A 27,207-nucleotide genomic window follows, 5' to 3' on the forward strand; every position below is an offset into this window, starting at 1 on the left:
ACTTACTATAAAGACAGTACATGCAGGAAAGCTGGTGTCAGACATACATGTACTCATACACACATATTTGGCTGAAGCTTTAATTGACTTTGACCACTTGATTTACAAGGTGGTGTGGTGAACAGGAAGGGACAAGAAGAAAAAATAAAGTAACATTTTTTTCTAATTAAAATGGCACCAGTGAAGCCTGTGCTGCCTTCACATACCAAGAGTAAAAAAGGTTAAAAAAAAAAAAGGAAAACTGAAATAAAGTGTTCGTAATGTACATTTTATTATGTAATGTAACTGTAAATTCTTAATACAAATTTGTTTAAGTTATACATAAAAGAAACATTCATTTAAAAAAATGTAACCTTTAGTCTTAGGCCTCAGATCAAACTCTTGAAGCTCCCTGGAAATTAATTCTTATGACAAAATGTTTGCTTTTTGCCTTTTTTTTGTCATAATGGAGTGATGTTCAACAATAAATATCTGGTTTGAACAACCTGAACCATGACAGGAAGTACATTCATTTAAATTAAACCCCTTAACAAGGTCTCTTTACTACAGTCATTAAATATTCATAAAACCTGGAACCACCGGGGGCAGAGATGACGTCTGCTGTCTCTTTAATAAAGAGCGCAGACAGATCATTAATTATCTCTCGTCTTAACTTAAAAAAGACGCACATTTGTTTTCATTTACCCTCTAAAAAAAAAAAAAAAAAATCCAGCCATCGCTGTAGAGACCACAGAGCTCCAGCTGCTTCTTGTCCCTAAATTATATCACAGCCATGAGTGTCGGATTCTGTCAGTGTGTGTATTTAAATGGACCAATTTGACTGGTTCTAACTGGAACTGAAGAAGTTGCTAATTTAAAGGTACATAAATGCAAGGACTAAGGACGTACATCTCCATAGAGACAGCCTGATCCTGATGCCGACCTCTACTGGGATACTAAAAATAATGGTTCGCAATCAAAAGTTTAAATGTAAACACAATTATTGCTTTTTAAGAATAAAAATATCAAACATTATACAGTAAGTACATTTAAATGGGAAATGTCAAAATGAATTCTTGTATACTTGAATATTCCTTGTACTGTATTATAGGATATCTACATTATTTTTAGATAAATGGTTATTTTATTTGTGTTAACTCATGTAAAAGTGGTTTTCTAAGTTTAGAACATTTTTTTCTTGATATTAGGTTTTCTTTTACATAAACAATTTGCCAATTGTAAAATTAGGATTTTTCCCCATAACTATTCATTAAAGAGACTAAATTCTTGCTCAGTCTCTAACTCTCACGTGTTTATTCTTTGCATTTATTACATAAATACAGAGTGCTTTTCAAACAATAAATCAGTCAGTAGTTTCTACTATAATATAAGACAGGTTGTTATTCTGGCCTTTCTAATTGGAATATTCTGACTTTAACACCTATGCACTGGTGCTGGTACGTTAAATGTTGAATAGCTGATGTGTAGTGACCTGTGAAATACCGGCTCTTAAGCAAATGGAAAAATGAAGTCCCTTCCCCAAAACGAACCCCCACATGCCACAGTATCACCACCACCACCCAAACCCCTCGGCTGCATAAGAAAAATAATCTACGTCTCATTCTGTGGGAGGAAATTAAATAATATATAAATCAAACGATGTCGGGGGCGTGGAGGCCAAAACTCTCAACCAGAAATTAAATGTTTCATCCTCAGAGAAGGCAAAGAGGAAGTGTCTGCAGTGACACGCCAGTGCCAAGAGAAACAAGGCCTGACCACAGTTCCATGTGAAACCTATTTAAGATTACAAGGCAAGAGCAGGCGGGCGGGCGAGCAGGGGAGAGAGATAGAGTGGCGGAGAGAGAGAGAGAGAGAGAGAGAGGGGAGGTTAAAGAGAGGGAGGTGAGGTTAAGCACGGAGGGAGCCGAGTCACGTGGGGAGAACGGAAACATGGCATGTGATCAAAAATAGAATAGAGCAAGTGTGTGTGTGTGTGTGAGAGAGAGAGAGAGAGCTAGACTGGTGGAATTCAGTCTCACAGAAACTCTGATGATGATGATGACGATGATGATGATGACAGTGTGATGACCTCGACTCTCCATATGTTACAGATAAGACAATAGAAACTGAGGGCAAAATGTGACAAAAACACTCAGGCAGAAAGGATTCATGTGCCGCAGCAGGAACTTATATGGCTGTGAGTCGACCCTCAACTTTATTAAAGTATAATTTAAAGTACACACACAGTAACCACCTTGTATCAAATAAACCTCACGTCGTGGCTCAGTCACTGTCTGTCAGTGAACCACAGACACAGCAAGAAATGACTTGAAACACATTTATACTGAGAAGAAAGAGACTCTGTTATGCTGCTTATTAAATAAACAACAATATTCTGATAACTTGCTAACATTTAGCCAGTTGTAGAATCATTTTTTATTTTGAGATATTATGCTAACTTTTAGTTTACCTCATTTAGGATTTGGTTACTATTGGTTAGCTATATTTACTGTAGCTTTTCAAATGCATTTGGTCCCACTTTTAGACTGGTTAGCTATTTTTCTTTTGCTTCTTTTACTTATTTTTAAATATTTCTCAGGCCATGTAGGTTTAAGTATTTAGGTTTCTTGACTTTCTAACTTGTAGTTAGTTTTTTCTTAAATTTATCATTCGACTTTTAGATATTTTTGTTATTTATTGTGAGTCTTGGGTAACTTTTAGCTATTTTTCCGATGAACATCCATTGTATATTAGATAGATTTTATTTTTTTTACTGTGGTCAGTTTATGGTTCTTGCTAGTGTCAGATACATTCTATACTTTCTAAAAATACCCCTAAAATTTCTGATTACATTAAATGTTAAATGTTAAACATTGGGGTTGTGGGCCCCAGGGAGAAAGTGTGTCATGAACGTGAAGGAAGTTGTTTTGTTTCATGAGTCAATTCTGTCTGGGTAAAGAGACAAAGTTATTTTGAACAGAACATAAACCTACAGATGATTCCAGAAGAACTTTCATGATTCATCCGAGAAAGGTCCTTAACCTTAGAAAGGTCCTTTTCCTTAACTTTTTTAAACCTTTCAAAACTTCCATGATTCTTATCAACTCATGCGTTTTCTATCACGTATGTTCTGGAAAGATTGTGAGGGACAGCACCTGTGCTGAGGCTTCACAGTGTGAAGGTTGTGTGTGTGTGAGTGTGTGTATATGTTCACCGTTAAGGGCGTATTTGTCCTCGCCCCTTAATCAGACGAATGAAAGCTGCACATTCTCCCTGGACCTGAGAAGGTAGGGATGGGATATTTACCAAACACACCCACACTGAAGTAACCTGCAGACACTCTGTGCGTGTGTGCATGTGTGTGTGTGTATGAGTTTATGCCTACGTGATGTGTGTGCACTTGCTAATGTCAGTGCAGGTAAAACTCCACCTGTATGATGTGCTCCACTGAAACTTTCTACACTCAGTGAACCTGCAGGGAAGCAGTGAACAGTCACGTGTTCAAACATAAACACAGGTTATGGATGAATTCCTGTCCAAAAAAACAGAAATGGTGTGTGTGTGTATATATATATATATATATATATATATATAAAACTTTCTTTATTATATTAGGCTGGGCCACATGGTTGCTTTTGCTGCTTGGGCTCCTGTTGCCTTTTATTTATCTGCTAGTGTTTAGCTGTTCTAACCTGCCTTTCACTGTTTCTTTTTTAAAATCCCAATTACAGATATATCTCTTTTTTATATAATTATCTAAGCTAAAATGTACTTATTTAAGCTAACTTTTGGTAAATTTGGGCTACCACTGTGTTCTTGGTTGGTGATATGTTGGCTAATCTTTAGTTGTCTGATAACTTTGGACTACTTTAGGCATACTTTGAAAACAAATAGAATATCTTTGACATATTTAACCAAATCAATATGATTTAACTGGCAAATTTGTACAATTTTAATAAAAGCTGAAATTCTGAATGCTACAAAGTTGGTGGATTTTTTTTTATTTGTGGCAAAAACATTTGTTATACCCTTAATATTCTTGTTTACAAGCGGATTTGTGTTCGACTGTCAATATTGTCAAGTATCACAGGAATAACAGCTGGTCCTTATTATTTTTATATGATCAAATCTGTTTTAATGCATAAAAAAGCTTTCACATCCTAATAAGACCTGATATATTTAGAAGTCAGTTACCAGTCTGTGAGCTGCCGTCACTGTTTCCTTCTCACATCTTTATTTAACCTGCAGTATCAGCTAAAAACAAAAGGACTCAGAGGACAGGAAGTGAGTAGCTGAGTTTCAGACACACACGCACACAGCCACACAAGTGTGAAAGGCCTCTTTTCCCCCTGCGCAGTCTTTGTTGAGCAGCTGAGTGTGTGCCGACCATGTTTTTCTGAGTGGCAGTGTGACCACAACTGTGGTCAGCCGCACAGAGAAAATGAAACACACACACACACACACTCTGACTGGAGGTTAGACCATATTTTGGAAAATTGCTGCCAATTCCGAGCCCGTCAGACACGCATTCCACCAAAGCTGACATGTTTATTTGACGATGATTACAGATTTTGTTTTTGTTTTTTTTATTTGCCTTTTTCTGCTGCGTCCCCGGGTCGATGGCACCCCGGGTCGATGGCCATGGACGTTGAGTCATGTCACTTTTATTCAAAGAGAAACCCTCTTCTGTCTAGGCATTTTTTCACACCTGTGTCCTTGGTGATAAAAATCTTTGCGGCAACAAATACCGGGCTCATAAATCAGGAAGACAACACACTCAGAGCCAAAGGAGGAACAGCCACGACCACAACAGGTGTTAAGAGGAAACCATTTGTCTTCCTGTGGGGGTGTTTTTTTTTTCTCAGTGTGTGTCATGGTGGTGCACGTATATGTGAGAGTGTGTGTCATTTTATAGGCCCTTATCTGTGATCTAACACTTCTGATTGTAGAAAACAACCCTGCACATCTGCACTGGAATCTAATTTGAACCAAAGAGTTGAAGGAACCGCTTCACCTCAGGTTACACCGCAGCACGTTGACTTTGTTGACTGGAAGCTGCAGAAACAGTGAAGGCATCTAACAGAGGGAAACTGCAAGCTCATTGACGTCAAGACACACATACACGCAAACACACATAACCATTGATTGGTCCAATTTGAACATGTACGTCCTGCATCGGAACGGACTGGCTGCTGCCAATGTGGGCGAGGGCAGGAAAAAAAGAAAAGAAAAAGAAAACACAGTAAAGAAAACAATTGCACCAGTGAATTTGAATGGCCGTCGGCCAAGCGTCTCCAACACCTGGGCTGGGACCAAAATGCTCTCCCTCTGTTGGAAGGAAAAGACCTACCGCTACGGAGGCCAAGGTCAGCGCAAGGCATGTGTGATGGAACACAAAGATGTTCTGCGGTTTTATCATAATGACCCTCCCTATGGAAATGGATGTTATGACACGGAAACACTCGAACTCAACTTGCAGAGAAGGGCAGAGAGCTGTGTGCTGTCAGCTGCCATCACACCAACATGTTCTGCATCTAAACATCGACTCCCAGCTCTGGTCGTTCTGTTCCCAGGCAGAGAAATCTTGACTCCTTTTTGTCAACAACTTGTCAGGAGCTGCTAAGTGCTCTTTGCTTAGGTTGTTTTCACACCGCACTTCCTGGTGGTCACCTGCCAATCAAACGCCACACAGAGGTCTGCAGAGAAGTCTGAGTTTGGCTTAAGTTTTACTACTTTTTCTACATAAGAAATTGAGATTTTTACTGAGATATGAGGAATATAAAATAAAATATTGTCTGCATAGCCTTCTTACAGGTCTGGCCTCTCAAAGGTTTGGGGTTTCTGTGCGATGTTAGCTGGGACTGTGCTCGGGACAGAGACCTGATGTTCCTGCATCTGCAGGAGACAGAATATTACTAAATTGAAAAACAAAATGGTTGAACCAACACCCAGGAGGGCCTCAACTTTTCATTAAGTCTGCAAGCAAAACTTGGAACTGACTCTGTGTTTGTGGCAGGGTGCAGGGGTCTCTTCCTGTCGGGGCTTGATTGTAAAACAAAAATGTAGTAGCATCACACCTTCCTTCAGGTGCAACCTAAGCCCTTCTTCTTCTTCGTGACAACACTGCGATTACAGTATCAAATGTTGCTTCTGTTTGGAGGAGGGATGGCAGAGGTTAGGAAGGAGAGCCGCCAGCAATTTCCTGGGCTAAGCGTTAGTTACAGGTGTGGATGTGTGGATGTGTGTGTGTGTGTGTGTGTGTGTATGTGGTGTCAGAATAAAGGGTTCAGAGGGAAGGCGAAGGGTTGGACAACCAGGTGTCAGTCCAGGCAGGTAGGAAGGCAGGTGATTTTGACAAGATTCCAGCTCTGAGCTGACAACTATGTCCTGCGACCCCCGCCCCTCACCCTCTTCACCCCCTCCTCTTCAGTAACCCCAGCCTCCTTCTTCCTCCAAACAAGCTTAAAATCCCAGGAATGCAATTAAAGTCGAAGCTCCACGTAGTCAGACTGCCAAGGCCGAGGACTGAAACACGCTCAGTGTAGCCACTCATGCGTCACCTCCACAGTCACGTAACGTCCCTTCGATCTGTAAACACCTCAGTGTTAAACCACTCCGTGGACAAACAGAAACGGCAATTAAGTTGCTTCGACACACGAGGCAATGCTGGAAAAAACAGGTGAGACGAGGTGACCGGTTTGATCCCTGTACCAACTGCATTAATCGTGGGCGGAGGAAATGGCAGCAATCTGTTAAAGTGACTGAATGTTCAGAACTCTTTACATGGGCAGAGTGGGCCGCTCTCAGGTGTTGGGTTGGGTGGAAGCAGACGTTTACGGGGCCCAAGAATTAATCAACTGACATTGAGAGTCCAGACTCAAAAACAGCCAGGAGACTGATGGTCTCTTAACATGAGACAGGGTCAGTTTCTGCTGAGAAACGGACATGGATGTCAAACATTCCCCAAAAAACGTTTTTAGAAGCAGATTTTGATATCCACAGACTCAACACTAATGAGTAAAGACATAAAGAAAGTGTCAACGTGGTTCTATATTTACATGAGACATTGGTTCATTGTTACATTTTGTCATTACTTTTTTCTTCTATCTATTGCACTTCCCTCACAACTTCAACTTTTCAGTAATTAATATTTAAACATGCCAAGTCCAATGTAGTGTTTCAAAGGAAAAATAAAAAACAAATTATGCAAAATAACTTAAAGCCAAGCTTTCAAACTCCTAACCCAAAAAACCAGATCAAGCGAACATCTGATGAAGAAATCATTCAACAGTGGTGGTCTCGTACTAGAACCTGCAGCTTAATCTAGAGCGAGACGTCTGAGGAGGTTTCTGCATCTACATCAAAACAAACCTGGCTTCTGCAGAATCTCACAAGAAACAAACGAAAGGAACAACACATCTCAGATTCGTGTGTATGTGTAGAGCTGGGCTCACAAACGTCACACAAAAGTCTAACCAAATCTGTTTCTTCCACAGAACGCCAAAGCACGTCTGCGTCTTCATTTGTTTTCTTAAGTCGATCAACATGACGTGGCCCTCATCTACACAGCCTTCTGAAGTCTAAATATACTTGACAATATACATTAACGGGGAAAAGATGGACTGTTCATCCTATGGGAATGTTTCTTCCTTCAGTCTGGTCGTGTATGCAGCGTGAGTTACAGTGAAGGTCGAAGACAAACACAATTTCTCTGACAAAGAACAAGTCAACGATAGAAAGAACCAGAGCCAGAGGAGAAAACGCTCAAAATCTTTATAGTCGGCACCATAAGCAGTAAATACCAAGCACAGACTAAACTCATGAAGTCAGTAAATGTGTTTGTTTGGCCAGAAACGACAGATTGTTCTTTTCAACTCCGTGCACCATTTCTTAGAACTTCTTATTTATTTGTGTCCAGGACGACAGCAGTAGCTGTTCGACTGCAGAAAATGTGGACCGCGCTGCAGAGGAGACAAATGTGGTCGCACATAGCAGTGTTTGTACGATTGCTCCCAGTCGGCTGCACGATCACGAGGACGCCTCGGTGACACAGTACAGACACAGCACAGATGTCATATGGAGAAGCACAGAAACATCTCTGCACAGCAGGATGTGATCACACATTTACACTCCAAACGTCCCAACAAGAAACAAATGGGAAAACGTTGATAGACTGTGTCTGACAGACTGTGGTCGAATGGTTTTTCAAATAAGTCCAATTAAAAGATAAAACATGGATTAGAATTTAAATCAGACTCAAATGACAGGAAACTGCTGCAGAAGACGAAGCCTGACTGAAGGAAAAATAGTTTTTATGTTTTGAAATGTGAAACTTACTGCAAGTTTTGAGGAATCTTTAGCTACACCAGTGAAAAAAAAGTGTCGCAGAAACTCATCCAACTCCCACAGGTGGCCCACAAACCAGAGCTTTTACATGTCAGATGTACCGCTCCAATTCCTTGTGATCCATGGACAACAGTGTAACTCACCTCTGCTCCAGAATATTTATTTGTCCTCGAGACTAATTCATCTAGAGACACGTTGCTGGTGACAGGCATGTTGCGGAACTGAAGAGCAAATATTTCCTTTCTGGTTGGAGCATCTGGAAGAGGGACAAAGATGATGCGGTCAAGGCGACCTGGACGCATCAGGGCCTGTGGGACAAAAACAGGAAGAGACAGTCAGTGTCTGATTTACTATAGAATGGGACTCTCTCTCTCTCACACACTAGTTTTCCAATGTTTCCTCTTTATTTTACCAATGTCTTGGCTTTTTTCCCTTTGGTTTAAAGTTCAACATTTCATTATTTTGAACCATTTCTAAACCTTTTCAGCAACTCCCTTTTTTTAATAGGTATTTCTTGTAAAATGTTTCAAACCTTTAGATTTTTTGAGTGAAAACTTAATTCACTCAATGGTGTTCAATTTCCATCTTTGGAGCTAAACCTTTTAAGTATATACTTTATTAATCTATTGTTTGTACATGTCAGATGTACCGCTCTATTCTTGTGATCCATTGACAACAGTGTAACTCATATAATGTATGACTTGGTTTCAGAGTGTTTGAAGTTGTTTGTAGAAACAACATTTCTCCTTCTCACACAGGGCCACAAACTGAATGCATGACAGACAAACCATGAAATTTAAGTTTTGCACTTATTGCAGTCAGCATGGAGACAATGTTGACGTTATCAGATAAGGCCTCCGCTTCCTGAAGATCACATCTCTGTGACCCCAAAACAGTTCTCGAGTACCCAAAAGCTGTGGCTGTCTCGCTTGTCAGACATCATTAAGTGGCAGGCGCCTCTTGAAGGCAGACAAGCAGACCAATGGACAAATATGCCTTGTCTCCAGCTCGACTGTGACAAGGTGGGGTTACGGTACGGTGTTGTTTGGTTTGGGTTGCCTGTTCCTTAGACTGACTGACTCGTTGAAGTACTATTTCAAAGTCACCCAAATATGTTTTCACTTGATGGTAAATGAGCTTTTAATTTCAGATGGAAAGAGGAATCAACAGAAAAACAAACAAATGAAAATAATTTGTTTCCTTTCCTGATTATGTTTTAAACACCAGCTAGGACTGGTTGAGGAGAAGAGAAGTCTCTGGATTTGGGCCAAACTGGCCACAGTGGAGCTGAAGCTTGACCATCAGAGACACAGAGAGATGGAGGCCAAGCAGGACGTCATACATCAGGAGTAATCAGTAAAGGTTGGACAGAGCTGACAAGTATTCATTATTACACCGCTATTCCAGGTCTACTTCGCCAAACACCATCAACTGTCAGCCCTACGACCCATTAGGTAGTTCATTTAAAAGTTGAGTTGTATGTGCATATGTACATGTCTGAAAGCCGTGGCTGACAAACTGTCATGTTCAAATTGTCTATTTCCACCTTAAGTGGTTTAGAAATTGGCCTTGTGTAATAGAAATAGACGGAAATGGTTGAAGACACAGTGACAGAGGTCTTGGATCTGCTGGAAAAAATAATAAATGCATCCTCGGTCTAAAGGCGGGGAATGGGAAAACAACAATAAAATAGCAAATGTGAGATGTTTTTATTGCGGTACTTCCCACAGGTTGGAGGTTATTGTAGGTTTGTGTGTTCAGGAGGTGAGACTGGTGCTTTAGGGACTGCAGTCTGGGGTTGTTTGTCACAGCAGGTCCAGCCAGTCGCAGCAGTGTCTATTGCAGTGTTCGCAGTACGTGCCAGCAACAGTTCCTGAGTAGTCTCGCTGGAAGTATGTGGCGGCTGCATGCCAACACAAACCTGCTGACCCCCTGGCCAAATGACTCACACACACAACGCTGAGGTACACAAGTGTGGACACTAAGACACGACTCCTGTAAATCTGTCTTTGGCATAATCCTTTTAATTTCATGTCCACTTTTTTTTTCTACGGCAAAGACACCGTCTGCTTATTTATCAGCCATTAATTCTCCCCACACACATAATGGACAAGTGCCGGTGGCTTCCAGGCGCTGGGGCTCCAAGGGTTCCATGGTGCTTCCAAAAAGCAGAGCCGACCCTCAGCTTTGAGACTGCTAAACTCATCTGACTGGCCTGGAGGGAAAGAAAGGCTTTTTTCTCTTTCCTCTCAGCAAGAGCAGGGGGCCCATCCATCACTTAACAAGATACACTTCCTGTTCTCAAGGATCCGGGGGTTAAAGGGGTGGAAGAGGAGTGGAAGCATAGGACAGGGAGGAGAAGGAGGAGACAGCAAGGAAGGGGGGACCCTGAAAGACAAATACTTGGCTTGGCATGTCGGGAAAGCGTTGACGGGCTCTGTTCGTAACAGCATCATTCCACCTGAAGTCTCAGCTCGACTGGCAGAAGGCAAAAGCGGAGGAAGGAGGAGGGACAGGGGAATTAGGTGAAGGAGAAGAGAAAAACCACCAGGCTCACGGACCCAGACACAACACTTGAAGTGACAGGACCAAAACCTAAGAAATAAACCTAAAAACTACTGTGGGAGACAGAATGCTGCCATTGACTGATTATTGTTGGAGTCTGTTGTTCTAACATGAAGCTGCATGATGGATCACATTCACCTTTGTTGCACGGCTGACAATGATAGGCATCATTACACATGAGGAATACGTAATTAGAAATGCCTTTGGGTAAGAAATACTAACTAGCTTTAAGTCAACACTGAAACATTTACACACCAGTGACAGAAGCTAGGTCAAAAACACTGACTGTAATTGCACAGAGCAATTACGGCTTTGACGGAGAGACAGTTGCTAAAACAGATGAGGGGTTCTTGGAGAGTCCTCCTCTCTTGGTGCACCAAGTTTCATTGCCGATAACAGCAGTAATCATTCCAGGCATTGCAAAGCTCCTCAAGAAGTGATTACCCCCTCATGACAGATGACTTCCTATCTGTGAAGGCCGGTACCGCTCCCTAACCAGTGAGGAATGCTGGGAATCTTCTCCTCGGAGCGCCGTCGCTGAGTGCATTGTTGGCCAGCTCGGATCTGACCTGCTCATAGCTACGTCTACATCTGTTTACAAATGGCCACATCCGCAACTCAGTTGTCCTATTCTTAGACGTCAGCTAAGGCATAATGAAGAAATCAAGATCGGACGTGGTTCACAGCTCAAGTTACCATTAGGTTTTTTTTCCCTAATGAAAGGAAACACGTGCTTGATGATATCGAACACGATGACTAACGTATTTCCTGCACATCTGTCTGAACCTCAGTTTTATTTAAAACTGTCCCGGTTTTTTATTTTTCCAGTCTGCTGGATGATAGCAGGCTGCCAGGGTGAATATATGGCTCGCCCGAGGAGACATGAGTTGACTTTGTTCCCTGCCTCGAGACATTTGCTGCATGTGGTTTCCTAACCTGTCAGTCTGCAATCCATAGAGGTCTTTGGTGAGTCATAGTGCCTGGGAGATGGACCGCCCCAGGTTTGTGCAGAATGTAAGCTTACAGAAAGAGCTTATTCTGGAGTTTATATTATTACAGAACGCTGAGTAAATTCTGGTGGTGATCCACTAGAGAGATTTAAATATTCTCAGGAGTCTTTTTTTCTTGGTAAATCAGAGAAAAGTAGAGGCGCCAAAATGTGGAATGTGGCATTCCGTGTGTAACCAGGTTGTGCCCTGAAGGAACCTTATCCTTAAGAAAAGAACAAGCTCAAAGACCCAAAACCCAGTTCTTTTTTAACCCTTCTCGGTGCATACAAATCTGCTCGGGTTGGCTACCTCACTGTGGTTTAACAGAGAGTTTGTAAAACTTTCAGTGCAACAGGCTTGGCTTGACTGCAGAGCATGAATGCTACATTGGAAATGGAGGGACTGCAGCCTTAAAAACAATTAAATGTGTTTTTATTTATTTATTTATTTTTTATACTATACCCAGTAATATAGTTGCACGAAGCCAGTCTTCCTTCTGTTCTAACTAAACAAGTTAGTTGTTTGCTGGTCTGTTTTATAAGCTTCTCCCAATCCCACTGTAACTAAAGCTGATTTCTACCATTGACTGATGTGTCGACTTCATGTCTTTCTTCTTTTTTTAAAGAGATTATATAATTCCGAACAAGGCTGTGCAGTTTACTGAGGGACACAGAACCTGCTTTTTGTCTGCCCCTGATTTTGATGTGGGAGAGGATCAGAGGGGGAACAGCAGGCAGAAAGAAAAGGGGTAAATCAGAGAAAGAGCGGAGGGGGAGACAAAGAGAGAGGGTGATGAGAGGCATGGGGGAGAGAAAGAGGTACAGAGAGAGAGAGAAAAAAAGAGAGAGAGAGAGAATTGGCAACCAGTCAAAAACATGTGAGGCTTTCACTCTGGATTTTGCCCTTGAGTCAAACTTGTATCCGGCAGGCGAGGCCACCATGTCCAAGAACCAAAGAGCTCTGGTGCTGTTAACCCCCTACTGTCACACATGCTCCGCACAACCAGGAGTTATATATGATTTGTAGTTTTAAGAATTAGTCAGGAACCACATGAACAGGTGAGTTTTCAAAAGTAAGATATAAGATATTTCGCAGAGTGTGCTTTGAAAGAAGAGGACATTATTTTCTACTACATTAGATGCATTTGATAACATGTAAGGCCTATATGTTTAAACACTTTTGTTGCTTTATTGTAATTTCTATATCATGCATAAAACATATAAATATACGCAAACAAACACACGCACACAAAGCTAATCTGAGCTAAAATCATGTATTTACATGATAAAGTAAAATTGGTAAACTCATAATATTCTTCAGAATTTGTGAAATAGTTGGCATACTGCAAGACCGTCAGATTTAAGGGGAACTCAAATTAAGCATATACAGCTCTACAATCCCAGATCAACATGGATTGACATTTTTATAGTATCAAGTGTTCCACAGAAAGCAAAATATGCTATTTTTTTCACTTGTGTATTGCTCGCCAACTAGTAACGCCTCTGTGCCTACAAACATAAAATGCCTTACAGCATTAAAAAAAAAAAAATATTATCAACATTAAAGTGCAAAACTGATTTATTATGACACCCCAGCAGGTCACATGGGTTAACCTGTCACGTTATGAACTCTGGTTAATTTTACAATCGTATGGACACCAGGTGAAGAGGCTGTAAGGAGAAGAGGAAAGTAGTACCAGCAGCAGCAGCTGTGTTCTTCTGCCTTGGAGGGTAACATAAGGGCTGGGGTGAGGGGTTCAAACCTCCTTCAGCTGCGTAGGGGGATGCAATAAAACCCTTGTATTTGTCAAAACAACCCTGACTGTACTGGTTCCTACACCTGTGTGAAAAAGAAGTATTCAAAATGACTACTAATTATTGAGATAGCAGTAGGTTGGAATCGTGTCTGCATGTGTGTGTGTGTGTTTGTAGGAAAAGAGGGGAAAAAAGGTGAAGAAAAGCTAGGGAAATCCGACCGAGGCAATGTTGAAATATCGACTCATTGCAGCTCAGAATAAAAAAAAAAAAAGTAAAGTGGCTGCCATAAAATACATGTATGTTTGCTTTACAAAGAGTCATTTCCTGTGAGCTGTCCACAGTTCACAGTTTAAGTCTGTGGCGCTTTGCCTTCAGTGTAAACTTGCCAGCTCTGGTTTCCATAATCCATCCCAGGGCATGTTGGCAAACTCTATACTTCCCAGTTGAATCTATGCCTTTGGCAAATCAACAGAAGAAATAAGCGACCTTTTAATGTCCTGTCTTATCCATCACTCTCACCTGTTATCACCCCACTTTATGTGACATCATCTCCTCCTATCAGGACCCCTGGACTTCATCTAAGAACCACAGCCCGAAGACAGCAGGCAGTTCTAATCAGAATAGGAGTGTCCTCACTGCCGTCACACTTGTTGGTGACATTGATGCTTAAAGTTAAAAGTGTAACAAACTATTTCCAGAGCACATGTTCCACTGAGTAGTGTCATTGGTAATTAAAAATAGTTTATGGAAAACTACAACATGAATTCCTGGCCTGCAAAAAATGCATCATAACAGCACTGCATGGGAAACAACAGGTTTTGGAGTTCACTCCAGCACCTTAAAGTGTCATTGAAAAGTTCACAAAACACTTAGCTTTCCTCTATGACCATCTCTGAACACACACAGGCCCCACCGCCCCCCTCCGTCACCCTACAGACAGACCGTAGGTGCCAGGCACACCTCGAGGTCCCCACCGGGCTCTCATTAGACCTGGTGCCATTGAGGCGGCTCCTAACATGCAACCTCAAGTGCTTTGTGTTTCTCTGACAGCCCTTGTCATCTTCTTTATTGAGTGATGAGTTCTTGAGAAAGATTAAAAAATAGCAAGAAAAGAATGCCAGAATTTATGGATCCAAAGAATCTGTGAGTACCACACAGTTGATATTTACCATATATATTGTACTCTTGCACAATATTAAACCAAATAATTTCATAATGAATTATCAGAAAAATAATGTAACATCATTGAATTTATCTCATCATCAAAAGGTGAACATTTGCCTAGACTAATAGAATATTCCATAAAAGAACTTACGATTTAGGATTTTCAAGATAATATTAATGCAGCTCATACATTAACTTGATATAGAGTTATATTCAAAATAACAAAATCTAACAAAAAGTGTTTATACACATTCAGTGATTGGACTTTGTGGAACACTAAAGCTTGATCACAACCTTGGTTGTGTTTAAGACACATCATGGTTTGAACAGTAGCGGGGGATCAAGGTCAATCATTGGAACTTCATCACCAATGACATGGCCATCGCCATCTTCATCACCACTGTCGCCGACATGACATATGTCATTATCAACATCCCTGTCATCAGGCCCAGGACAGCACCGGTGACTTCAAACCGTTCCTAACACCCCTGTCATTATACAAAAGCTATGTGTGATACACACATACTAACACACACACACACACACACTGCCATTCACCAATGAGACAAACATAAACAGGCGCGTTGCTGAGTGACAGAGCCGACTCGGTTGGATCAGTTTCCACTTCCGTGAAATCTAAACATTAGCTTGTTTACCCTGATCTTGAGCTAAGACTGGGCCATGGTGAGAGAGGAGAGTGTGTGTCTCGACATGTAGGTATGCAAGTGTGTGTGTGTGTGTGTGTGTGTAAGAGAGAGAGACAGTTAGTGTGAGAGTCCAGAGAGACAGCACATAGGAGACGTGGTAGGAAATGATCAAAAAGGAGACAGAAGAAATCTCACCTGCTGGAGATAAATATATAACAATTTCTCATTATCCAGTTTCAAAAGAGATTGAGATGTTTGCCTTGACTTACTGGCAAATTGTGAAAATTTCTCCATGGTTCAAGCCCAAATCAAATAAATTAGTGACCGTAATGACGATTTCAAATGAAAATAAATTGATATAGTAACAGAATTATGGGTAAAAAAATCATATTTCCAAGCAATTCATCCTTGGGAATATTATTTTAAACGTCTCTGAATGAGTATAATATTAATTGCATCATTTGGTGGCCAGTTAATGGCAGTAAAGTCATATTGTTTCTTTTCTTTTCTTTTCTTTTCTTTTGGACTAGCCAATTACACAGTGCAAGAGATTTCATTTTACCGTATTACATTTTTCTATGACCTAAAATGAGCTCAACATTATATTCCATTAGGAAAGATTAGTGTTTACTTTGCTCATTTTCATCTACACGTTGGTTGCTTCTGGAGGGAAAAACTGCTAAAAAAGTTGAACAGCTTTTCCAAAGAATTAATCAAAACGTCTGGCTGGAGAAACCCTGAGTACATTTCCAATGTATTTGCTTATTTTTTTCCGCTCCACTGCACACAGACAATATGAGCTGCATGCTAAATGTAATCTACTACATCAGAGCAATTAGCCACCTAGTGCAGGAGAGAACAAGACAAGAGAAAGAGAGGGAGTGGGGGGAGAAAAGGGGAGGGAGGGGGGAAAGAAAAATCCCCCACCCAGCATGTGAAAACCTGTGTCAGATTTCGCCAGAGACAAGGTCACCCTCTCTCGGTCTCGCCTCAATGCCCTGGCGTGGTAACAGGATCTGGCGCAGGACAGTGACAAACCTGGTTTCTGACACTTTAGAGGTGCCCACTCGCTGTATGTGCCCATTTTGTGAACATTACTTTTTCCCCCTTGTTTTCAGTCTTTGTGAACATGAGGTTTCCCCATGTGCTGACATGAGGAGTTGTGAGCAACTACGCACAATCATGAACACACACGTGTGTGTACCAACACTGGGAAGAAGAAGGAGTTGAACCCAATCCAAAACCCGAGCATCGTCATTGATGTTATGCTGCACAGCCCAGTTAACACTGGAGATGTTTGTAATTGTGCTGCCTATGAAACTGCACTGTAATCCCTTCCAGCTGCCTCCCTCACTCACTCAGCCGTGCTCCCTCCTCTTCCTCCTGCTCTCTCTCCCCTTTCAGAGAAACTGTAGCTGCGGCTCTCACTATGTTTTCCATGGGCCCTGGTGGTTTCCTCCTGTTGACAGCGTCAAGCCTTTTATGCATTGAAAACGCAGTATTCTCTTTCAGGTGGAGAGACGATAGAAGGGAGAAGGAGAGCCGGGTTGTAGGAGTTGATGGCGGGGGGTTAGGTTGTGGGAGGGGTGGGAGCAAGAAGACAGTTCTCTTCAAACTTCAAAATCTTGGTCTCCATCTCTTCACAATACAGAGTGAAAGACAGACAGTGAGAAGGAAGAAGATGAGGGATCAAGAAGAAGAAGGGAGTCAGCGCAAGAGGAGGAGGTGAGTAGGAAGAAGAGGAAGAAAAAAAACAACGGCACAAAGGAGTGCGTAATTAAGACAGGAAATGGGAGAAGAGAGGAGGACTCTGGGGGCTTTCAGAAAGAGGCTGGCTGGGGTCGCTTTTCCAGAGAGCAGAAGAGTGGGGCTGATACCCGAGTCGTCTGAATGGAAATCAGATCATCTGTTAACACAAGGCATGGCCCAGATCCTGCCTGCAGACTGACATGGATAGGCCAGTTCCTGTTCCAATCCATTGCGGTGGCACAAAGTGTTGCCACGGCAACCAGCTGTTTTAGCCAAACCTTGCCTTGCTCTTTGAGCCAGCAGCAAAAAGGAGAAAAAGGAAAAAAAAAAAGCCAGGTGGGGCTTAGAGGTGAATTGAAGCAGCACTGAGGCGCTGAGACACATCGATATCCCGATGCTGAGGCAGCACAGGGGCAGGAACCTAACACCAGACGCCATGTAAACAACACGCTGCTGAACTCTGGCCGCGATCAATAAGTGTCAAATAGTTTTAAATTGTTCTTCTAATAAACTTAGACAAACTAAAGATAGGAAAAAATATAGACAGTCAAGAGTTGTAGTACGATTCTGCCTAGGAGAAGCAAGCAAAAGTAAATCTAACTTTGTTAGTTGTGGTTTTAAGATAAATATAAACATTAAAACAACTTAGTGATGCTAGAGGCTCCTTTGGTGTTTGTTCATTGAGTGTATTGTGTGGACCAGGTACTGGCCATAACCTGCCTAGTCCACATAAATACAATATGGATGTTGTAAAAATTAATTGTTTCTGCTACCAGTTACATTTAATCAGTTAGAGCATGGAGCCAGCTGAGCTTTAGTACCAGAGCAGTGCTTGGCCTCATATTACCCAACATAAAATGATTTCTGTGGGCAACACGCAGAAAGGCCTGGGGTGTTAAATGTTGGAAAAAGTGAGCAGTGGCATTGCATAGGTGAAGCCTTTAAGTAAATTATTTATATTTCATGGTAGAGGTGTCAGAATAAAGTAAAGTCATCAATGTAGTGAATTATGTCATTACAGCACAATAATCAACTGGTTTGCGAGTTGCTACTGTTGCTAACTAGCCATGTTATCACATCTGGCTAAGAGATCACATATTAACACGTCTTTTTTGATTTAGTTCGCTCTCCTTTTTCATTTACACAGCCTGAAACAGTAAAATCCTCCCTCGGCCAAACTCAACACTCTCTCCTCTACCCACGTCCACAAATAGAGAATTTTACAACATTATGCTCATTTACATTTTTTCAGGCTTTGTCACAGTATCATTTGCTGCCTTTTAAAACAGAACTAACCTGCCCTAAGACTGGAGTTGGTCCAATGAGGTGTGAGGATCAAACCCTCCCTGCAGGACCATAAAAATGTTATTTACAATGGCCTGAACAACTTTATAGATTCCCCTGGAGGTGAACAAGAGGCCACAGCTTTAAATCAGGGCTGGTTAAAGGTAGCTATTTCAACTCTTTTTCAATTTAAACTACGTTCATATTTTAAGATCTGGATGATTTAACAACAAAAGGGAACAAATCTCTGGCAATAAAGCTCTGCCATTTGATCCACGTTGTTTCCCAGAGTTCCCTTTGATAATGAAATAGCTGAGCTCTTGTAGATGAAGGGTGAAAAAAAAAAAATTAAACAACCAAAAAAAAAAAAAAACAACCAAAAAAAAAAAAAAACAACCAAAAAAAAAAAAAAAGGAAGCACCACCTACAAGACCTCCACCTCTGCTCCCACTTCAAGAGCGAGGCGGTGCAACATGCGGTGGCGTACCGCAGCTCAAACTTCCCCTTCCTCTTGAGGGGAAGCCATTTTATTGTGTTCCACTGAGATAATTTCCAATCCCTTTAAATGAAAGGGTTTTCTCAGTGCTCTGGTAATTACTAGATACACAGCAAGGGTCTGGTGAAGGAGGGGGAGGTACAGAGGGGGAAAAAGGAGAAGAAAACATGACAGGCAGGTATTAAAATTCAATGGGTGGGGCAGGAAGGAAGTTGAGAGAGGGATGTGTTGAAACAGAGAGAATAAGGGAGGGCTGGAGGGAGGCACGCCGAAACGCTCTAGCCTTCGTTTGGGGTTGAGGAAGGACATGTTTATGGTCTGAGGGTTGGGCCCTTTTTTTGATCCACAACAGCAGTCCTATACCAAATGCCAAGGACACATCTGTTCCTGGGCAATGCTTTTGCCATGGTGAGGTGATTTATGTGGTGATCACTAACCTCCTTTCCCTAAATCACTGATCTTTTTTTAGGAACTCCCCATCAGATTTGGAGCAGCTGAGCTGTGCTGAATAATTCTTTTAGACAGCACAAATTACACAGTACGCTTCCTACTCTGTGCGTTGAGGAATGTGTCTCTCGGTGATGATGGAGAGATTAAAAACTGAAGAGAAATGTAAGTGCACTTGCAGCGATGCACCTCAAAGGTTCTGGGATCCACTGGCAACATTTCAGAGCAGATTTTTGTGAATAACCTCAGGTAAACACTACACAGGCCAAGAGAATAATTGAGGGGTACCGTAGTTTGAATTACACACTTATTAACAATTGCTGTTTCGCAGCTGGTTGGAAGTAGATAAAGACAAACTTTGGTGTCCAAGTTCACATGGCAGCACACTCATACCAACAAACAAGGATTAAAAAGGTTGCTTGAAGAGCAATCTTTTTTTAAAAAAAGGAGGATCGTAAAAAGTCTTGAAAGAGTGGATCCATTATCAGGCCCTTCTCCTGTTAAGGCCTGTCTTCAAATGTGATGAAGTGTGAGTTTAAAGAACCTACAATAAATTCAGTGCAAGACCTCCAGTTAACAATGTTGTGCTGTGACCCCAATCCTGAGTTGTCCAATCAGTTATCACAGCAGGACAGATTAAATGTTGTATAAAATCTGAGGGGCAGCTGTGTTTCCAGTGATACGTCAGAATATAACTGATTAACACACAAACACACTGCATTTTTATTTATTATTATTTATTGTTTAGTTGAATATTAAATACATTTGTTTAAGAGTAGGTTTGGCATTTTCTACACTTTTGCATTTCATTAAGGTGGTCAGTAATACCATCTTAGTTAATTCTATCGTTAATCATGGCATAGCTTAAACTTAGTGTAGCATAACTTAAGTTAGAGAGAAGATTAGCTTCTAAGTGAGCTAAATTGGAAAAACATAGTTCAAATGTACTTGTACTGTGACCTCACCCCACCCTCCTCCCCCAAAATTTGACCTAAAATAAAAGGCTTAATGTTGGGCACAAAAACCTTACCTCTCTTGTCTGTCTATTTGGACAAATCTACTTTTCCCTTTACATACCATTTATTCAGTAGAAGCCCGTTGATGTTTAGGACTGGTTTAAAGACCTGCCATTAAGGATCTGTTGGCCAACTCTTGGAGAAAAGTGTGTTTTTAGCATTTCACGTGTCAGGAATAGGAGACAAGCAGGAGAGGTGGGGAAGAGTTGGGTGGGTGTGGGGTCAAGGCACAAAACAATAACCCTTCACAAGTCGGGAGGGCCCATCGGTTAAGTGTGTTTTCCTGCAATTTGAGAAAGTGGAATCTGGTCAAATTGGTTGTCCTCTTGAGTTTCAATTGCATGAGTTATGTGACTGGGGGACAGAGGGGAGGAGGAGGTGAGATTGGGGGTGTGTCTAGGGGGCTAGCACTGCCCTAATTGATACTTTCAGCTCTTCCGTAAGAGAGAAACCCTCAGTGTTGAACATCGGCATTCGGGGTCAGACTGGCTGTCTCTATGGCGACGGTCACGGGGCGGGGTGGTGGGTGTTAGATGTGTGTTTCATGGCAGAGGCTGGATACAGACTGACAGGTCAACACCATAGGCCACATAACACACTACAGCCACAAGGTCAGTGGACTGAGGCAGTTCAGGCATCCTCCACTCAGGAGTAGAGAGAGATTTGATAGTGGTGGGTTTATTTAGGGGGTCAGGGGCCAACACAGCATCACAGCCCCTGAAAACCAACCCTCAGAACAGCTATATTTAATCAATGCTTTATTTAATCGGCGGTGTCTGCAGTTGGCTCAGTCACCCAATGTTTCAACTCATTAAAACTCTCAAAGAAAGAAACCACGGTCTAAACTTAGAAAGGCTAATACTGACTCCAGATCAGAACAACTACTAAACACTATTCTTGGAACTAAAAAAACAACAACCCAAAAAACAAGACAAGACAAACAAACAATTACAAACCCTGGATCTGCTGTATAGAAAGAATACCAGCTTCTACTTGACCTTGTGACCCTCACATTAGGAAATATAGCATCTGAATCACAGGTACCCACTATTTAAATGACTGGCCAAGGTGATCTACGTATATAGAAAATCTTAAATATATATTCACTCATATAAACTGAACATACTTTTTCAATGCATTCTATGTTGGGTTTAAAAGCATGTCGTATGGCACAATATGATTAAATTCTTACAGCATATGGTCACTAGCACACACTGTAGAATTATATTTATATTTCCAATATACTTATTGGTCAACCCTGATTTAAATGTCAATGCTATGTGACGTAACAAAAGGAATGCCAAGATTAAGATGGGATCTAATTAAGCTGGCAACTAATTTGGCAACTTTTCCCCTAAAGTAGAAAGTAGAAATTATAGACAAATTTCCAAACATATTTAAGTGATTTATCCAACATTAAAGCATTCCCCAAAACTTTAAACACACTGTCTGTGGCTTTTTAAAAGCAGCATGAGTTTGTTAAAGAAAAGGCAACATGATTTATGAATGTTTTGTTGTTCTTTGTGGGCCGGGCACCTGGAACACACAATGCTGACATAAACCCCATCAATCTAACCAGAGGTGGCCAGTGACAGGAGGCATGTAGAGATCTCTCAGAGTTATAAGTTCATTATACACGCACTGCTATCTTTTCAGTCCACTCAGCAACGCCCTGTTTGCAGAGACATATATCCTTCTTTTTTTACAGGGAGATACTCAAGGTCTCCTGACCTTGAGTACAGAGTGAAACACGACACTGGCCACCAGTCTATTTCTGTATTTGTCTTACAGTAAGCAGCCGGTAATTGAATCACTCTCTCAGATGTGAACGGTGCTGTGGAAGCAGTCAGTCTATGTCACCGCGGTTAGGAGTGTGGCATAAGCATGTGGCTACTGTGTTTAAGTTGTGTGACTCCAGCTATGTTTGTTTTTTCACTCTAACTGCCAGGATTTACGTGTTAAGTTCTCTGGAAATCAGATGATCCGTATTAAACCTTCTCAGCTTCTCCTGTTCTTGGTCGTTTTGGCATCTCATTCATAAATATGCTTCTTGTATCCGCTTCTCTAAACTCATAATCCTCCGGATTTAGTGTGTGTAGAGCGTTATTAGCAACAGAAGTGTGTTGCATCTTAAAATTCACCGCAAAATTAAAACAGAGAAAATCCACGTTGTTTGTGTTTGCTCGTATTTGACGTCAAAGTACATTTTCCATGACTCAGATCTGATGCCTTTTAGCAGCGATGAGCAGAGACATACGATCTTAAAGTGTTTGCAGCCATACGTGTGAGTGACGTTTGCTTGTGTTGAGTGACTTATTATTGTTTTTCTCGTCTTCCGAGCATCAAACTGATGCAATAGTGAATAAAGCAGGGCTTGTCTACCTTGACTTGTGACAGATTTGCTGTGAAAAAAAAAGGTAACCACACCTCTGTTGTGTAACAGCTCCGGATCTAGGTGATTCCCTTTTGGCAGAAAAACAACAACCCTCAGTGTCTAAAGATAGACAAACTGGTCTTTTTGCCTCGCTGTCAACTGCTTAATCTCAAACCTAACAAAACACAAACTGAAAGTCGGTGGCCTTCCAGCAACACCTCTCTGCTCCATGTAAGGTCAGCTTTGGGGTCACACTTAATCACCTGCAGTGGTTTGCACAAGTCATGAGCCCTTACTGTTTTCAATATTTGACCGTAAAGGTGTCTGACACACTTAGTATAGACTTCTAAATGAATTCTACAGCACGTGAGGACAAACACAGCTCATTTTTAGTATACAGAGGAACTGGAGTTTTCCATGTTGTTTTTGGGAATACAGTGGTTCTATGGTCTGTTTTTATGAACAACATTAATCTTTAGACAATGTAAATACTGTGTTGTGGTTAAGGATAGTCACAGAAGACCAATTAAAGAAGGTATTTAATTATAATTACCACATGTTACTTTGTACCAGGAAAGGGACTTAAAGAGAAAATGATGATGTAACACCACAGCAGGTTACACAGTGTGTACATAAGGATGGATGAAAAGAAAGTGGTTGGCTGAAAAATGTATTGGTCTAATGAACTGAAACAACAAAGGTTCCTTATATACATATATACAATTATATTTAGCTATACATATATGTGTATAAAGTGAAAGTTTAGATGATAGGCATCAGACATATCATAGGCATAGAACATCCAAACAGCAATGGCTCAAGATGTGTGCTCACCCCTGCAAGTACATATAAGGACAATTTAACAGTCGGACAAACTATTGCACATAATCTGACTCCCAATAATAGCAGCGCTGCACTGTAAACTGGTGATTTAAGTAATGATTTCCTCTATAAGTGACTGACTTCCTCTATAAGTGACTGACTTCTGTTGGTATCTTTAGGGATTTTTTTAGGGTTGGGGTTTAGACTTTGCAGGTGCAATCTTGGAGAGCCCATGAGAACACTCACACTTTCTCACATAACACAAATATCTGACATCACTGCATAAGATTGAATAAACAAATTTGCTCTCGGGGCTGGTGAGAAAAAGTGCCTCACTACTGCAACAATCAGCAAATAGTAGAACTAAGCCAGCTGCCATCTGCTTGCAATTTGGGTCTAAGAGCAAACGTCTTCAGAGATAAGAATCTTTTGGGTAAAAAAAAAAAAAACTTTCTCAGCTGAGGGTCTCCAGTCTAATTTGTGCCTATTATCTGCACTTGGTGCATGTCCTGATAAGTGTGGTTAAGTAGTTTGTGAAAAAAACGATGCTGTAGTGGCGATAGCGTTTACAGTAATATTTTACTTGACTTGACCTGGGGGGTGCTTTTAAAAGGAGAGGGGGCGCTATCGCATAGTTGTTTCATCCATCCATCCATTTTCAGCCGCTTATCCGTTACCGGGTCGCGGGGGCAGCAGTCGCCACCCAATTCACATTGCACCGTATCAACCCCCCCCCAAACCTTCCTGCAGGTGGTGAGTCCACTGGAAGGTACCAACCGCCCTGACCGGGATTCAAACTTGCCCAGGAGGTGAACCCTGGGGTTCCACACCAATGACAGAGACATTGCCTCTGGGCCAAAGCGCCACATAGTTGTTTCAGATTAGGAATAAAGTGCCTTCAGTTGCTGATCACGGCTTTGATAATGTATCACTGATTGGCTGTAGGAAGGCCTTTTATTACTGGAGCATGATAGCGTGCACAAAAGTCACAGAACCTGTGCTGAATAAACACGAGGCTGCACACGGACGGTAAATGTGTGTGTGTGTGTGTATTCACACCTCCCCTTTACAACAACATTTTTTTACCTTTCCCTCTGACTCTTTGACAGTGCACTAATGTGTGCACCCCACCTCACTCCTCGCCTCCTTATCTCTTTCCAGCGTCTTTGCTCTAACGCTATCCTCTCTGCCCCTCCACTCCCCCACCCCCCGACCCCCCTCCCACGCCTACCAATGCAGGAGCATAAGGTAAGGATTACAAAAGGAACACCTGGCAAACATGGATGCGGTTCTACTCGACCCATTGTCACCCCTTCCATCCCCTAGTTCTCTCCCTTCCTCCCCTTGTTGACTCCCTTTTCAGTGAGGCTCTCACAAGAATGGCAAACAAGGCTTTCAGCGAGAGAAGGAAAGAGGAGGAGGAAGAGGAGAAGGGAGGTGCAGCCCCACCATCTCCAATGCTCCCTCTCTTCATCCCTCCGCTCCCAATAGCCTGCTCGCCTTTCACACGCCAGGAAGTGCTATTCAGGCCAGGAGCTGCATGTACATGTCCCTCTCCACCAGTAACACCTCACTATGGTTTTCTCTCTCTCACTGTGACTGCACAAAGTTTCACCATATACAAATCCTGCCTGCAGAGAGAGTACTTCAAAAACTCAAATCTAAAAAAAAAAAAATGGATATTTTAATTATACTTTTTAATTCGCAACAGACTGAAAAAGTCCTTGAAGTTCCACAGAAAATATCTCTACCTGTCTCCAGTGTAAGACTAAACAACTAACTAAATAGGCCAGTGTACTTGCAAATCATAATGACTAATAATGATTATTAGTAATTTAAACATTGATCACCAATAATATAGCTAATAATATAGATCACCAATAAATAGCTCTTTATTGATCCCACACAGGAAATTCTGATCTGAACAGACCCCCAGGACCCCTTTGATCCTTTGCATCGAACCCAGGACTCTCTGCTTGCAAGACAGGCGTGCTAACAAACCAACAAATCAGCAAATCCTCACAATTGTTTTACAAGATGACAGACTTCTCTCATCAAGAGCTTCTAACAACCTGTTGCTGGACCACACTCCTCCAGGTACCCGAAACCATGAATTTCTACGTGTTAATATATATATATATATATATATATATATATATATATATATAAAAACACATTTACATAACAACCTTTCAGGTCCTCTGGGTCAAGAGTAACTCCGTGCGCGTAGAGACAAGAAAACTTTCCACTGAGATAAATTCAAGTTAGAATCAACACAAAAGATTGAATTATGAGGCTCTCACTTCTATCTCTGTTCTGACCTGACAGTTTAATGGCTTCACAAACAGAGGAACCTTCACCTACAACCCACTATCTCATTAAATGTTATATCTGATTTTATAAAAAAAAATAACTTGAAATATCAACTTTATTTTTTTAGATTTAAAAAAAAATACTGCTGGGTTTAAACTGAGGTCAGCATGACTACACACACACGTACGTATATATATATATATATATATATATATATATATAAACAACCAGGTTTTTAGTCAGAAAGGACGCAGAACCTGAACATCATCATCACTCTGAGCAGCACATCAGATAATCCCACTCCTTTCACACTTCCATACAGGTACCAGGATGTAATGAAAAGGCCTTATTCCTACTGGTGAATCTTTGATCGGGTCAGGATGTTTTTGTCAGTCCCTCACTCTCTTTCACTACAGATAGTGAAGGTATCAAAGTGATACATCAGCAGCTGACAACCTGTACGAGGTAAGGAGGGAACCATGCTGGGAAAAAGCCTTGCAAGTGTGTCAGCCAGTGGCCAGGCGTATAATCTGAGATAGATTATTTCATATTAAACTATTTAATGTGATAATAAAATAATTTAAATAATAATAATAAAATTTCAGCCCTCCCAGCACCATCATGTGAATACGTTCTCCAGACTGACAGAAATACATCTGCATTTTTTAGAAAGTATGATATTGAAATATTATAAGGACATATATTCCCACTGCAGTATGAAAAATATAGCGAAGAAAGTATTTATTTTAAGGCTCCTGTAGTTAAAGATACTGAATATTTTATTATAATTTTTTCTGTTGTGACTATAAAACGTGTCTGTTCTGTCCATTCTGACACTTTACACTCAGCACCTTGTCCAGTCGCATCAATAAATACCAGTCTAGTAAAATAGTGCACGTGAGGGAGATTCTGTAAAACTGACTTTTATTGGTTAAGGTAAAAATTTCTCACCAAGGAGTCTGTTATTTAGTTTCCTAGCAGACTCAGCATCTCTCACGTTTTTCTTTTTTTTACAATTCACCTGGTGAGCACAAAGTTAGCAGTTCCCATAGTTATAATGTTCACAAAAACAACATAAGCCAAAAGTTTTGCTACATCATCACCTAGTTTACTTCTTGTTTTTATGCTCGGGGACCTGCCAAATGTACTTTTTCCTCTCTGCTGGTATTCCAAAAGAGTCTTATGAAAGTCAGGAGTAACTCGAAGGTGTAAAACAGCAAATATCTGATTCCCCTGTAAAACACACAACCAGATCAAAC

The 27,207-nt window shown here is 41.2% G+C and overlaps 1 protein-coding gene across 1 annotated transcript in view; it reads right to left on the reverse strand.

The window, feature by feature from the left end:
- The window catches only part of afg2a (AFG2 AAA ATPase homolog A), a 96,261-nt gene that overhangs the window by 7,300 nt on the left and 61,754 nt on the right, over positions 1–27,207 (reverse strand). Inside the window, exon 16 of the mRNA XM_008326662.3 lies at positions 8,469–8,633. Coding sequence (XP_008324884.3) covers positions 8,469–8,633 — 165 coding nt within the window. The remainder of the gene's footprint in view (positions 1–8,468; positions 8,634–27,207) is intronic.

This window comes from Cynoglossus semilaevis, chromosome 15, assembly GCF_000523025.1.
Source record: "Cynoglossus semilaevis isolate Cse_v1.0 chromosome 15, Cse_v1.0, whole genome shotgun sequence".
Lineage (NCBI taxonomy): Eukaryota > Metazoa > Chordata > Actinopteri > Pleuronectiformes > Cynoglossidae > Cynoglossus > Cynoglossus semilaevis.